Genomic DNA, 13,570 nt, shown 5'->3' on the forward strand with positions numbered 1-13,570 from the left:
GTGAGCCCGAGCCCAGGGAGGCCGGCTGCCTGCTTGCTTGGCCTGCATTCCCAAGCCTCCCATCTGCAAAGGCCAGACCTGATTGGATTGTGTAGAGTCTGGGCTGGCCCATGACTTGTGGCCTGGAGAGAAAAGATGAGTTGGCCAGTCAGATTTGTTCCTTGGGCCTTTAGAATCGGGGTTCTGGCAGGCAGGTAGTGAGCTGGTCTAGAGGGTCCTGAGGACTTGGGGTCCTTGACAGCTATAATACATTTCTGATACTAACTAATCCTGGAATTAACACAGACTCCAGATGAGGGGCGCAGTCCCACAGTCTGCCTTCCCTTCAGACCCCGGCTGCAAGTTTGGGCCGGCGTCAAATTCAGGGTAACTTGTTAGAAATGCAGATTCTCAGGGCCCGACCGTACTGGCTACAAATTCAGGAACTCTCTCACACCCTCAGGTGTGATAATTCACTAGAATGATTCACTAGAATGATTCACAGAACTCAGAGCACTTTACTTGCAATTTTATCAGCACTAAAGGACGCAAAGCCAAACCAGCAAGAGAGAGATGCATAGGGCTCGTGAGGGATGCGTTACCTTTCCGGCAGCAGCTAGCAAATTAGCCTGAGCCCGGTGCCTAGAGTTTTTATTGGGGTTTCATTACTTAGGCATGACTGATTGAATCGCTGGCCACGTGGCTGAGCTCCATCTCCAGCCCCTGTCTCTCCTCAGAGGTCGGGATATTATCACCGGGTTCAGAACCTACCCAATCCTATGGTTGGTCATTCTGGCATGGCCAGCCCCATCTTGAGCCATCTTGTTAGCATAAACTCGGGTACGTTTGGGGGGGATCCACTATGAATAAAAACAACACTCTATCACATGGAAAATTCCAAGGACTTGGAGGTCACCTCCCAGGAACCAGGGACAAAGACCAGTCAAATTCCTTGTTGTACACCAGCGGCCAACTGGGCCTGGGCAGAGGGGTGAGTGAGCCTGGTATGGTCTGCAGAGGGGTACGTGGTGGCATGGGGGGGTGGACACCTCAGCCCCAGCTTCTCTATGTCTCCATGGCCTTCTGACTCCCACAAACCCAGCTGCTCTTAGCTGCCTTTCCTTGGATTCTTAGAGGCCTCCGTGATCCTGGTAACAATCCCCTTCTTTGCAGGTCAACTCAAATGAATCTCTCTTACTGCTAACCTTGGGTAGAACTGTACTCACCAACACTGTTTTTGATTTGAGCTCTGTGGGAAAACATCCTTCCTCCTCAGAGCCCACACACCGTATCAGGTCCTCTGTGGACCCTGGCAGGCCCATCTCCATAGATGGTTCTCTCCTCTCTGGGATCCGTAGAACAGTCAAGGTCCAGAGGCTGTCAGAACGCGGAGACACCCAGTAGAGGAAGCATTCACTTCTGGTACAGGAGGGGCTTGAGGGCAGTCCTGCCCAGCCTGTTAGGGAGCCAGGCCAGGGCCTGGGGGCATGAAGTGGGGTTCCCTGAGGCCGGCTTCCCAACCTGGACCCTTATAAGCAGCACTGAGCATGTTGGAAATAGGAGGGCTTTTTTTTGTTTGTTTAAGATTTTTTTTATTTATTTGACAGAGAGAGACAGTGAGAGAGGGAACACAAGCAGGGGGAGTGGGAGAGGGAGAAGCAGGCTCCCCGCAGAGCAGGGAGCCCGATGCGGGGCTCGATCCCAGGACCCTGGGACCATGACCTGAGCCGAGGGCAGACGCTTAACCGCTGAGCCACCCAGGCGCCCTAGGAGGGCTCTTATACAGTTTGCCCCTTGCCCTGGCTGGTGGCCTAGTTAAGTGACTGACGCTGTCAAGCATCCGTGTGAGAAGAAGCTCAAGTCAGGCAGGTGCTTGTCAGTCAGATCCCAGGATCACTGAATTTGGGGGCTGGGAGGAACATTTTTGGTGGTTTGTCCCAATCTTGCTGTGTTTCTTTTAATCCTTTTTAGAAGTATCACCGATCAGAGAGAGGGAAGTTCCCAGAGAGAGTGGTCCCATCTTCCCATTTCTTGTGTGATGTTCAGGAACTTTCTCTCACTTTAGGGCAGTGGTTCTCAAGCTTGAGTGAGCATCAGAATCACCTGGAAGGCTCATTAATACACAGGTGGCTGGGTGCCACTCCCAGAGTTTCTGAATCAATACGTCTATGGTTGGGCCTGAGAATCTGCATTTCTAACAAGTTACCCAGTGAAGCTGATGCTGCTGATCCAAGGACCACACTGACCCTCTGATTCAAGGGTGTGAAGGAAGGTCTTCCCAACAAATGCATGGAGGCTTCCTCAGCTTCCCCCAAGGCCGCTTTCCTCTGATCAGCTGCTCATTTGTCAGCAGGGAAGAAAGAACTTTAGACTAAGAGTCCAACACCAGGGTCCTGGCTCAGGTTGTGATGCGGCCACTTGAGTGATTTGAGGCAAGGTTCTTGCCCCTCTGAGACTGTTTTCTCATCGGCAAAATGGGTTCAGGAATAGGACCTCCTCATGGACTTGATGTGAGAATTAATTGCGATGATGTCCTCACCGATTGTCCCCAGACCCTCGGAGTACAGGAAGGGTCGCGTTTCTTTAATTTCCAGATCAAATATATCATACCATAAGGTTAATGAGAATCCCAGGGTCAATTGTTTGGCAAAGGGCTGTCCCCCTTCCTTCCGAGGGTGGAAAGAGAAGGCCCAGGGCTCGAAGGAGTCCGGCCAACAACTTTGCAGTCCGCTGACCATCGGGGTCCCTGCTGTTGCTGGTTTTGTTGGTGTCCTTCAGAGGAGGGGCCTCTGCTGGCAGCTCCACTCCTCTGTGCCACAGGGCCACAATCCCTGGGGGGCTGGAGGCTCCTCCGTGCTCAGAGCCCCTCATCACTGGGATCCACGGGGTCTGTGCCCTTGTAGAGCTCAGTACCCCCCCACCAGCGCCGTCCCCCACAGTAGGCATGGGTCCGCCTCTCTGTGCTCCCTCTGGTTCCCTCTGCCCTCAGAGCGCAAACCCCTCCCTCGAGCCCAGTACAAGCAGCAAGAGTGACAGTAAGCCAGTTTCTTCCCCCCACAGTGACCACTTTCTCATGGCAGCTTTTGGGAGCCATCCTTTTATTCTTCCCTGGGGGCATCCGTGGGAGCAAAAGGAATGCCAGTTAGTTTACGAGCGCTTGGCCCGTGCTGAAGAAATGGTAGCTACCTCTTACTTTGCCTTTTGTCCCCACACTCTAGTCCCTGCTAGAATTTGCTGTCCTGCCAGAGGAGCCCCCACTCCTCTCGGCTACTCTCCCTCCTTCTGCCCGCCACCCCCTTATCACACTTGCCTTAGCCCTCCTGGGTGCATCCGTAAGAGGCCATTGCTGGCAGTCCAGGGGGACCCTGGGGGCGGGAGGAAGGAGAAATGATTTGCTAAACAATTTCCTTCTGGGAACTGCCCCCTCCTTCTTATGGGGCCAGCTGGGGGTGAGGCCCCAAGTCAGGGAACGCTCCTATCTTCCTGTTGCCCACCTTTCTCCGGATTTTGCCCTGGACTCTTTCCCATTCCAGGAGCAAGACCTGCCATCTTGATCCTTTGGTGCCTTTCCTCAGAGTGGTGAGCTGGCAGAGTTCAGCCCGTGTCCCCAACATCTTGGCCTCTTCCCTCCTTGGGCAGGACCCCTTCTTGTCTAGCCCCCCAGCCCGTGTTGCTGCCATCCCCTCCCTGGCTGGAGCTGCCCCTCCTCCATGCAGCCCCCCGCCTACCAGGCCACACTCCGAGCAGTCTTGCTCATCTCTGCTCTTCGAAGCCTGGAACGAGCTGGATGTTCCTGAGGGCAGGGACCATGTCCAGTTCACTGACTCATTTCCAGCCCATGAAAGATAAACTGTGAGCAGCAGTGGGTCAGATGGTGAAGCAAATAAAACCCAAAGCTGCTCAAGACAAGAAATGGCTGTGAGTCAGTGCAGGGGGGCTCATTACTCCCCATGAATTCCTCTCCCTGAGCCTCTGGCTTCTCATCTGTAAAATGGGGCTAATGCCACCTTAATGAGCCCCAAACAGATACCACCCAGTTCAGTGCTGACCTCAGGCGGCCGGGGGTAGGGTGGGGTGGGGTGGATGTTGTCATTGATTCCAGCAAACATTTGTTTACCCAGTCAGTCAGCCTAACTTAATGAAAGCTTGTGATTAACGGGGCAAGTTGTGTGAGCTGCCCCACTCTCTGGAGGGACATTGAAAAGGTCTGGGTGGAGCTGGGAGTGGGCTGTGGGCTTGGCAAGGGAGCTCTGCCTCTCCAGGGCAGCCCTGGAAGGGGCATTGTCTGGGGGGTTTGAGGAAGGAGCAAGGCTCCAGCAGGTGGAGGGATCAGGAACTTCTCCTGCTGGGTCACGGGATGGGGGAGGGGGATGCATACAGAGGTCAGAGGGATGACACTTGCATCTGCTTGGCAAATGCTGTTTGAGCATCTACATTGGGCCAGGAGAGAGCAACAGAGAGCACAGACACCCAGGCCCCTGCCACCATGGTCTTCCCTCGAGCAGGGAGACTGAGGCTAGGCAAGTAAAGCACTAAATAGGAAGCTGTGGGGTACTGATGGGAGCTGGGGCCGGTGCTGGGAATCTGGGAATGACGTCACACATACAGGTTGGGCACGTCAGTGAAAATGGGCCGAATGTGTTGGGAGAATGGATCAGGGAATCTGTCAGCTGACGAGAGTGTGCGAGAGAGAGAGAGAGAGAGAGAGAGGCTGCCCAACTGCCCAGGGCCTCCCAAACGCTGTTCAGTGGCCGTTGTGAAGGCAGAGAACAGGGCCCACTTCAGCTACCCAGGTGGGAGAAGGCCCTCCGGGATGGCCATACAGCGCTCAGGACAGTCTTGAACCTGGATGCCGGCATTAAGACTTGAAGCGTGGAGGAGAAACACTCACACTGGGTAGGCAGAAGATGCTCCTGCCAGAGGGGACAGTGAGTGCAAAGGCCTTGAGAGCAATGGCAGGGAGGAAATAAAGCTTGGGGGGACGGTGACCTCATGGTGAAAGGCTTGGCCAAGGAGAATGGGTGACCAGTGGTGGAGGGGCAGGCCTGGGAACTGGCCACCCCAGCTGCTGGAGCCTCCATCAGTGGTGGAGAGGTGTTGGCTCTAGCCCCCCTATAGGCCTGACACCCCTCCCAAGCGGGGAGGTGGGCCTGGGGCAGTGGAGGCCACAGGGTGGGGACACGCAAGGAACTTCCGCAGCAGGGTGGTCGCGCTCGCTGCCTCAGGGTCCTGAGAAACAATCACATCCGGTTGAAATAATAAACAGTATCAGATACGCCATCTGCTAACCCAGCAGCATACTTAAGAGCCAGATATCTGGAAGTGGAGACCTCTTCGAGGCGAGTTTTGGTTATGGTGAAGACGAGACCTTGCTCCAGCCTGTGTGAGTTACGGAGGGGCAGGGTTTATGTCATGAGACTTTTTTTTTAAAGATTTTGTTTATTTATTTGAGAGAGAGAATGAGATAGAGAGAGCATGAGAAGGGGGAGGGTCAGAGGGAGAAGCAGACTCCCTGCTGCGCAGGGAGCCCGATGCGGGACTCGATCCCGGGACTCCAGGATCATGACCTGAGCCGAAGGCAGTGGCTTAACCAACTGAGCCACCCAGGCGCCCATCATGAGACTTTTTAAGGAACTGGAGGCCAGGTCAGTGGGGAGGCCATTCAGGATCCCTGCGGCCATTTAAGGGGACACCCTACTGAGAGCGTCCCTGTATTAGTTTTCTATTGCTGCAGTAACACGTACCACGACCCCAGTAGATGAAAGGAACACAAATTATTGAGTTATAGAAGTCGGACATGGGTCTCACTGGGTTAAAACTAGGGTGTTGGCTGGGCTCCGTTCTTTCAGGAGGCTCTCAAGGAGAATCTGTTTTCTTGCCTTTTCTGGTTTCTAGAGGCTGCCCGCTTTCTCATGGCCCCTTCCATCTTCAAAGACAGAAGTGGCCGGTCCTTCTCACCCAGCATCACTCTAAACTGACTCTTCTCCCTCTTGTAAGGACCCTAATGGTTACATTGGGACCATCTGGGATAATGTTCCTGCTGTTATCCTTACTTCCATCTGCAGTATTCATTCCCCTTTGTCATGTATCCTAACATATCCACAGGCGCCAGGGAGTAGGACATGGACACTTTGGGGAGCCTTATTCTGCCTACCCCAGTCCCTGCCCTGTTCCGGGGGCTGAGGAGGTAAGGAATAGGAGGCAAGGAGCCCCATGTGGGTTGGGAAGTCTGCCTTCTCGCCCTGGGGCAGCCCCCTGGGTGGCTGTGTGGGACCCTCTCCCTCCCTTCCTAATTCCAACTTCAGCGACACATTGCCCCATTACTAACGTCTCCCCCAAACCCTGCACTGCTGAGTGGTCAAAATGCTTGTTAAATAGAGCAGTGTTTCTCCTCCTCAGCACTATTGACGTTTTGGATCAGATTGCTCTGTGTTGTCGGGGCCTGTCCCATGCATTGTGCAGTGTGTAACCACATCCCTGGCCTCTGCCTACCCATGGCCAGTAGCACCCCCAGCCCAGCTGTGACAACCAAAAATATCCCTAGACATTGCCAAATGGCCCCCAGAGGACAAATCGCCTGGGTTGAGAACCACTGAAATAAAGTCTTTAATGTCTGTCTTCCTTGCTAGATTAGAAGCCCCCAAATGGCGACACCCTGTGTCTCTTGCCTGCCACTGTGTCCCCAGCACCTGCATAGAGCTTGGCATTTAGTAGATGCTCAACATATATTGGTTGAATGAATTAACGAGTCAGTGTTAATTTTCCTAATGGATAAATTAATCCATAAAAGTATGTACACACACACACACACATGTGTACATGTGTAAAATAGACCCCTAATTTCCATAGATTGGCCACCTAAGAATCACCTGGGGAGCCTTTTCAAAAGTCACATCTCTGGGTTTTGATCGCAGGCTGTTGGGGTACGGCCTGATACGGTACAGCCTGGTAGTCCATATTGTCAAGAAGGTTTCATCAGTTCCACAGAAAGATAGAACTACTGTGTGATCGATCCAGCGATTCCCCTCCTGGGCATAGACCCAAAAGAATTGAAAGCAGGGACTCAGATATCCATAGCAGCATCAATCACAAAAGTCAAGCGGTGGGAACAACCCAAGTGTCCGTCCAGTGATCTCTTCCTCAAAAAGTCGTTCTGAGGATTAAACAAGATAATGTTCAAATGGTACCTGGCCACAGCAAGTGCCCTGCCCAGTGCACACTCGTTCTGCCCCTTGGAGTCTGAGGCCTTTGCCTTCTGCAGAGATTGGAAAGGAAGGAAGATAGAATGAACAGAGAGCAGAGAAAGGACCCCCGCCCCCTGCATCAGCTCCCTCTCCTACTTCCCAGCCCCCAGGGTGGGGGTCCTGGTCCTGGCCTCAGAAGCTAACCCAACTCACTGATGGGGAACCCGGCCTCAGCTGCCCAGGGCAGCAGGGTTGACAGTAAGGAATCCTCACTCATGGAGACCAGCTCCCTGCCAGCCCTAGGGCACACACTGGGCCAAGGTGGGTACAAGCTAAGCTCCTCCTGCATCCCTCAGTTTGCTGGTTGGAGAGAGGGGCCCAGGCCTGCTCTGGGAGCGTTAGAGACCAGAGGCACTGCATACCCACCCAGAGCAGGGAGCAGGCCCAGGGTGCCCAAGCTCTGTCCCAGATCCTACTTCTCTAACTGGGCCCCAAACTCCACAGGGGTTGAGGTGTTGACTGTGTGAAGGAAAGTAAAAGGTCCTTAATATCCCAAGATACTGAGGGGTCTAAAGGGCTATGTGACCTTTAGCAAGATGGTATCTGAGGCCACTCTGGGGGTGGGGGGTGGGTGATGGCATCTCAGTCCCTTGAGAGTCCTGGCCATGACACAGTGGGGCCTCTGGGTCTGAGGCCCAAGCATTGGTGGGCTCAGGGACACGGACGAGAGTTGGCGCTTCCCCTTGCTGTTTGCACACCTGAGCGTTCTGACATCTGTCCACTGTCCCATGGAGGAGTAGCATGGGTGATGGGCATGCCCCGTGTGTATACCTTACTCAGCTCTGTGTGTTCACTGCCTAGTCGTCATGTGCGTGGGGTCAGCATGTGTGCATCTTCATTGCACGTGTGTTCAGCATGTGTGCCTGTGTATTACACATGCATGTCCCTAGCGTGTGCGTGCTCATCATACGTGCACACTGGGGAGGATGTGAGGCAGGAAGGGGCCCTTCTGGAGTCCTTCCAGCCTTGAGAAGGCAGCCTCTGCGACCGTGGGGTTTGTGAGGAGGGAGAAGAAGGGGGTACAGGAGACGAGTGGAAATTGAAGTCCCTGCTCCCGACATCTGGCCTCCAGTTGGGAAAGGGGACTCTCCACAGGAAACAAGAGGACAAAAGAGGCAATGAGGGGGCTGCAGTCCACTCACTTGTGGATCCTTTCTGTGAGGATTTCCTGAGCCCGAAGGCAATATTAAGTCCAGCCGACCTGGCCCCTGCCGTGGGAAGGTTGGGGTCTAGTCTGGGGCCAGAGGCTGGGCACCCAGCAGGCCTGAACAGCAGTGGGAGATGTCGACAAAGAACAGGGCACCGGGTGTGGGCTCAGGCCTGGCTGACTGGAGGGGCTCGTCTGCTCCTGCTGGTCGAGGGGCCCAGGCCCGACTGTGCGGGGAGAACACACAGGCTTGATGCCGGCCAGGAGGGGGTGTGTGTCCCTGCTGGGGTTTGGGGTGTGTCACTGACTTGACCTTAAGCCCCCTGGCTGTCTCCCAGCCCCTGAAGCTGGTGGACAGACTCACTGGGTTGGGAACCAGGCTCTGGAGCCTTGGACAAGACCAACATCAGCCCAACATCTTTTCCCCCCATTTCTGCAGGGGGTGGAGGAAAGCGCAAGGGGAAAAGCAAGAAGTGGAAGGAAATCCTGAAGTTTCCTCACATTAGCCAGTGTGAAGACCTCCGAAGGACCATAGGTAAGCTGTCCTCTGCCTGGAGGGGGTGCGGGGAAGGGGCTGGGAGAGGAGCGACGAGCCCGTTGACCAACAAACTGTTTATACAGTGAGTCAAATACGAACCCGTTAATGCAGCAGAGTGATTCCAGATAGGAGCTCCAGGCTGACATCCTTGCTAATTGACATAAAGATGAAACTAACAGGGGCACCTGGGTGGCTCAGCTGGCTAAGCGTCCGACTCTTGATTTCGGCTCAGGTTGTGATCTCAGGGTTGTGGGTTCAAGCCCCGAGTTGGGCTCTGTGCTAGGCGTGGAGCCTGCTTAGGATTCTTTCTCTCCCTCTCCCTTTCCCCTTTTCCCCCCAACCGCCCCCGCCTGAAAAAAAAATAGGAAACATTCATTGAATATTTGGTGTGTGCTGGGCAGGATTATCTCCCAATTACCCTTGGAGGCAAGTACTGGTTTTTTTTTCCTCCATCTTTCAGATGGGGAAACTGAGGATCTGTAAGTGGCCCAAAGTTGCACAGCTTGTGGGAGGGTGGTGGAGGTGGGCCAGGCCTGGCACTGAGCGCCCCCTCACAGCCTCCCACCCTTCTTGCCCGGAGCCTGTGGGCTCTGCCCTCAGCAAGCAGGCTTTGGGAGCTGAGGGTGAGGTGAATGTCTGGGTTCCCTTTCCTCTTGCTGAGGATGCTGATGCTCATGGAGGGGCCACCCTGTTCAGTGGGACAGCCCAGTCCTCTTTATTGGGTACCCACTCAGCCAAGCACCTCCCACAACAGAGGGGCCTTGTTTCTCATGGGGCTGACACAGCCCCTCTCTGGGAGCCCTGTGTCCTCAATTGGTGAGTTTGGCATCCCAAGCCTGCTCAGTCCTGGCTGCTTGGCCCTCCCTCCAGATTCTTCTGCTTTGCTGTGACAGCAGGTGACAACTGTTTGCTCTGTGTGCCCCACATGCCTACCATGGAGCTCCCTTAATTAGTGTTTATGAAATGAAAGGAAGCCACGTGTGCCCCATGAAGGCAGATATGAGCAGCTGAAGCAGGTGGGCTGCTGAAGCATGGGGAAATGTCCTCAAGATCCACCGTTCACTTTAACAACTCAGATCAGATCCCCCACCGTGTTCTTGGTGCGAATGGAGCTGGCCTAAGGGATCACGGTCAATGGATTCAGACAGACTTGGGTTCAGATCCCACCTGACGAGTCACTTAATCTTATTGACCCTCTGTTTCCTCAGGTGAAAGAAGTGATCATTAACCCAGTCAAATGAGACCATGTGTGTAAATGGGGCTTCACTGGAGCCCTCCTCAGGAGCCCAGGACACCCTCCCCTTAGCACTCCAGCTTTCTTTCTGGAATGCCCAGCAGCCACCACTCTGCTGGGCCCTTTCCGTGCTGGGGGTGCTGCAGTCACCCTTGATGCTGGGGACACCTGGGGCAGGGTGGGAGAGAAGATGGGCACATCTCCTGGGCCTGGGAGCATTTTGCCAAGCTAAACAGGTGGCTTTCAGAGAGAAGGGAGGAAGAGCCTCTCTGGAGTCTGGCCATTATTTCCCTGGGGCCATTTTGTTCTTCATGCTAATTTAAACTTGGAGAGGGGCGCCTGGGTGGCTTAGTCGTTAAGCATCTGCCTTTGGCTCAGGTCGTGATCCCAGGGTCCTGAGATCGAGCCCCGCATCGGGCTTCCTGCTCTGCGGGAGGCCTGCTTCTCCCTCTCCCACTCTCCCTGCTTGCGTTCCCTCTCTCGCTGTGTCTCTCTCTGTCAAATAAATAAATAAAATCTCTAAACTTGGAGAGAATAGGGCCTAGGGATGGGGACTTCAGTTACCATGTTGTCATACACCCTGGGGAGACAAGCCCTCTCTGGTCCAGGGTGAGCAAGTTCACTGGAGACCAGAATGCCTGTTCTGGATGCTGAGCCTGGTTTTCCTCAACGGGCCCAGGGAATGGCTCCCACTCATGCTTACAGTCAAAGAATTGATGCAAGAGACCTTTCTGGGGTGCTGATTTGGAGGAGAGAGCTTGAAATAGGAGGAAAGACCTCCCCCTGAAGTGGGGAGCTGTGCAGAGAGGTGGGGTAATTGTGGGAGAGCCAGCTTGCTTGGGAGGAGCCTTGCCCACGAAGCTTGTTCTTGGGAAGCTGTTTGCCTCTTTGCCTTTGGGTAGACTGCCCACAGGTGGTGATACCAGGCATGCCCTGGGGGCACAGTCAGGCCCCACGACTACATCCTCAGAGAATTTGACTTAGGCCCCTGGTGAGAATCTTTCAGAGCACACCGTCCTCTTCTGTGGGAGCACCCTGCCTCAGCTGTTGTTTGCTGTCTGGTCACCCCAAGTGTGAAAGGCTCTTCAGGAAGAATCTTTTCAATTCGCCACTGTGTAGCTGGTGCCTGAAGGTGCACAACAGAGGTTGGGTGGATGAATGAGCAAAGAATGAAGGGGTGTGAGTAGCACTGAATTTATACAGTGTTTCCAATAAATGGAAGAGTATTGAAAGCCCTGTAAGGGCTTTCCTGTAACTGCCAGACAGGTTAAAGAAATTGGAGTATTCTGCTGTATTTGATTCATGTGTTTCTTAAAAATATAAAACATAGGGGCATCTGGGTGTCTCAGTCAGTTAAGCGTCTGCCTTCAGCTCAGGTCATGATCTCAGGGTCCTGGGATTGAGCCCCGAGTTGGGCTCCCTGCTCAGCGGGGAGCCTCCTTCTCCCTCTGCCTCTGTGTGCTCACTCTCTCTCTCAAATAAATAAATAAATCTTAAAAATATATATATAAAACATAACCATATGAAATGTAGGACTTCAGTTCCAGACACGATGGAGTAGATGCACTGTCCCCTACCCTCCCACCAAGGACAGGCAAAAGCTCTGGACATTATGTATGAAACAAGGAGAGGAAAATTGTGAAAAGTGGAGAGATGAGGGCAGACTGGCTGGGGACCCAGGAATGTGAGGAATGACATGCCAGCAAGCTCCTGGGTTCTCTTTTCTGCCTCCCTTATTCCCAGGGACCGGGTGCTGGAGAGACTCACAATCCAGAAATGCCAATGGGTACAGATAAAAACGAACCCCCTCCCAAGAAAAACAAAACCCAGCCTGTTCTTTCTAACCAGAGCCCTGGGAAGGGGACTCCAAGCTGAACAGGCAGCACTTGGAAACAGTGGTCACTCTTCTGCGCTGGTCCTTACCAGTGACGTGGGTGCCTCTGTTTCTCTTTCTGCTGCTCACTTAACCTGGTTCCAAAGACCCAGTGCACGCTTCCTCTCTGTTTCTCTCTGACTGTTCTGATCCTTCGAGGTGAACCAGCCCCGCCCCTTCCAGCCCCCTCCTTCCAAAGCCAGACCCTCCACACCCCACACTGCATCCCTGTCCCTCCACGAGGCTCGCAGGCATTGCTGAGAAGTACCACAAATGTCCCTCAGCTCCCAGTCGGCCTGGCCCCGCTCTTACTTCCTGTTTGGGGCGTCTGGGAGCATAGGATTCAGCTCTCAGCTTGTCTCGGTCTGAGGACCCCACCCCACGGGCCCCATCCCCATCTGTCCCCGTATGTCCATAAACAGGCCTCTTGGCAGGGCCCACTCCCCGGGGAGGGTGGGAGAAACGTGCGTGCCGGCGTGTGAAAATGGATTCTTCTGTTCTCCTGGAGGGCATTGAAAAGACTCTGTGTGTGAGAGAGCAGTGCGAAGAGAGGCCCGGGGAAAACAGGAAGGCAGCCGTAAACGGCGGGGCTGCTGCTCGTGGCAGTGGGTCCCGGTGCTTGAACCTCCCCGAGCGGTCACGGTCCGTCCCCCTGGTGTTTGCCTGGCCTCCGCTGGGGTCCTGCTGGAAGGCTTTTCTAAAATAAAAATCTCATTTCTTTTCTAGACGAATATACAAACCAAACAGGGGCGAATGCCGCATTTATTTTTCTTGTGGACACATGAGCTCACTTTCTGAAGCTCTTTGGGAGGATGCCCTGTGGGGGAGGGTTTGGGCCAAGGGACAGGGTTCCTTTGGACCCAGAGGTTAGCGTGAGGTGGGGTGGTGGGCAGGCTCCCGATCAGAGGGAAGAGCACGAGGACCCGGGGACGCTGCCCCCTCCTGACGGCCCAGGACAGTGGTCAGGGAAGGCCACGCCCTCTCCTGCCCTTGACATTGCCCCGCACAACCACATGCCCCGCAGCCAGGGGGACTTTGAAACACGGAAACTGTAGCCCTCGAAACCCGTTGAAACGGCAGCTCTCTGTCCCGCCCGGAATAAAAGTCAAACTCCTTACCATGGCTCCTGAGCCCCTGGGCCATTGGGCGAAGCCTAGGGACCCCTTCTCAGAACAAGGCTCTTCCTTTTCTTTTTTTTTTTTTGAAAGATTTTATTTATTTATTCATGAGAGACAGAGGGAGAGAGAGAGACAGGCAGAGAGAGAAGCAGGCTCCCAAGGAGCAGGGAGCCTGATGCAGGACTCGATCCCAGGACCCTGGGATCATGACCTGAGCTGAAGGCAGACGCTTAACCATCGGAGCCACCCGGGCACCCCAAGGCTCTTCCTTTTCTAAAACAAAATCCATGGGGTTACAAGGGAAACCAGTTCTCTTCAGATTCAGTTCTTAGATACTTTTCAAATTTATGGTATTGGAATATGTGTGCTTTTCTGTTAAGACTTTAAATAATAGGGGCGCCCGGGTGGCTCAGTCGGTTAAGCGTCTGCCTTCAGCT

General features: G+C 54.1%; 1 protein-coding gene across 2 annotated transcripts in view; it reads left to right on the top strand.

Annotated features, from left to right (window-relative positions):
- Positions 1–13,570, top strand: part of GRK5 (G protein-coupled receptor kinase 5) — a 212,254-nt gene that overhangs the window by 88,605 nt on the left and 110,079 nt on the right. Inside the window, exon 2 of one of the 2 annotated variants that reach the window (XM_045878958.3) lies at positions 8,810–8,905. The exons of the other annotated variant lie outside the window; for it this stretch is intronic. Coding sequence (XP_045734914.1) covers positions 8,810–8,905 — 96 coding nt within the window. The remainder of the gene's footprint in view (positions 1–8,809; positions 8,906–13,570) is intronic. 2 annotated transcript variants of the gene reach the window in all.

The sequence above is a fragment of the Mirounga angustirostris genome, unplaced genomic scaffold (genome assembly GCF_029215605.1).
Source record: "Mirounga angustirostris isolate CCGP_5_RB_7025 unplaced genomic scaffold, mMirAng1.0.hap1 SCAF_6, whole genome shotgun sequence".
NCBI classification, from domain to species: domain Eukaryota; kingdom Metazoa; phylum Chordata; class Mammalia; order Carnivora; family Phocidae; genus Mirounga; species Mirounga angustirostris.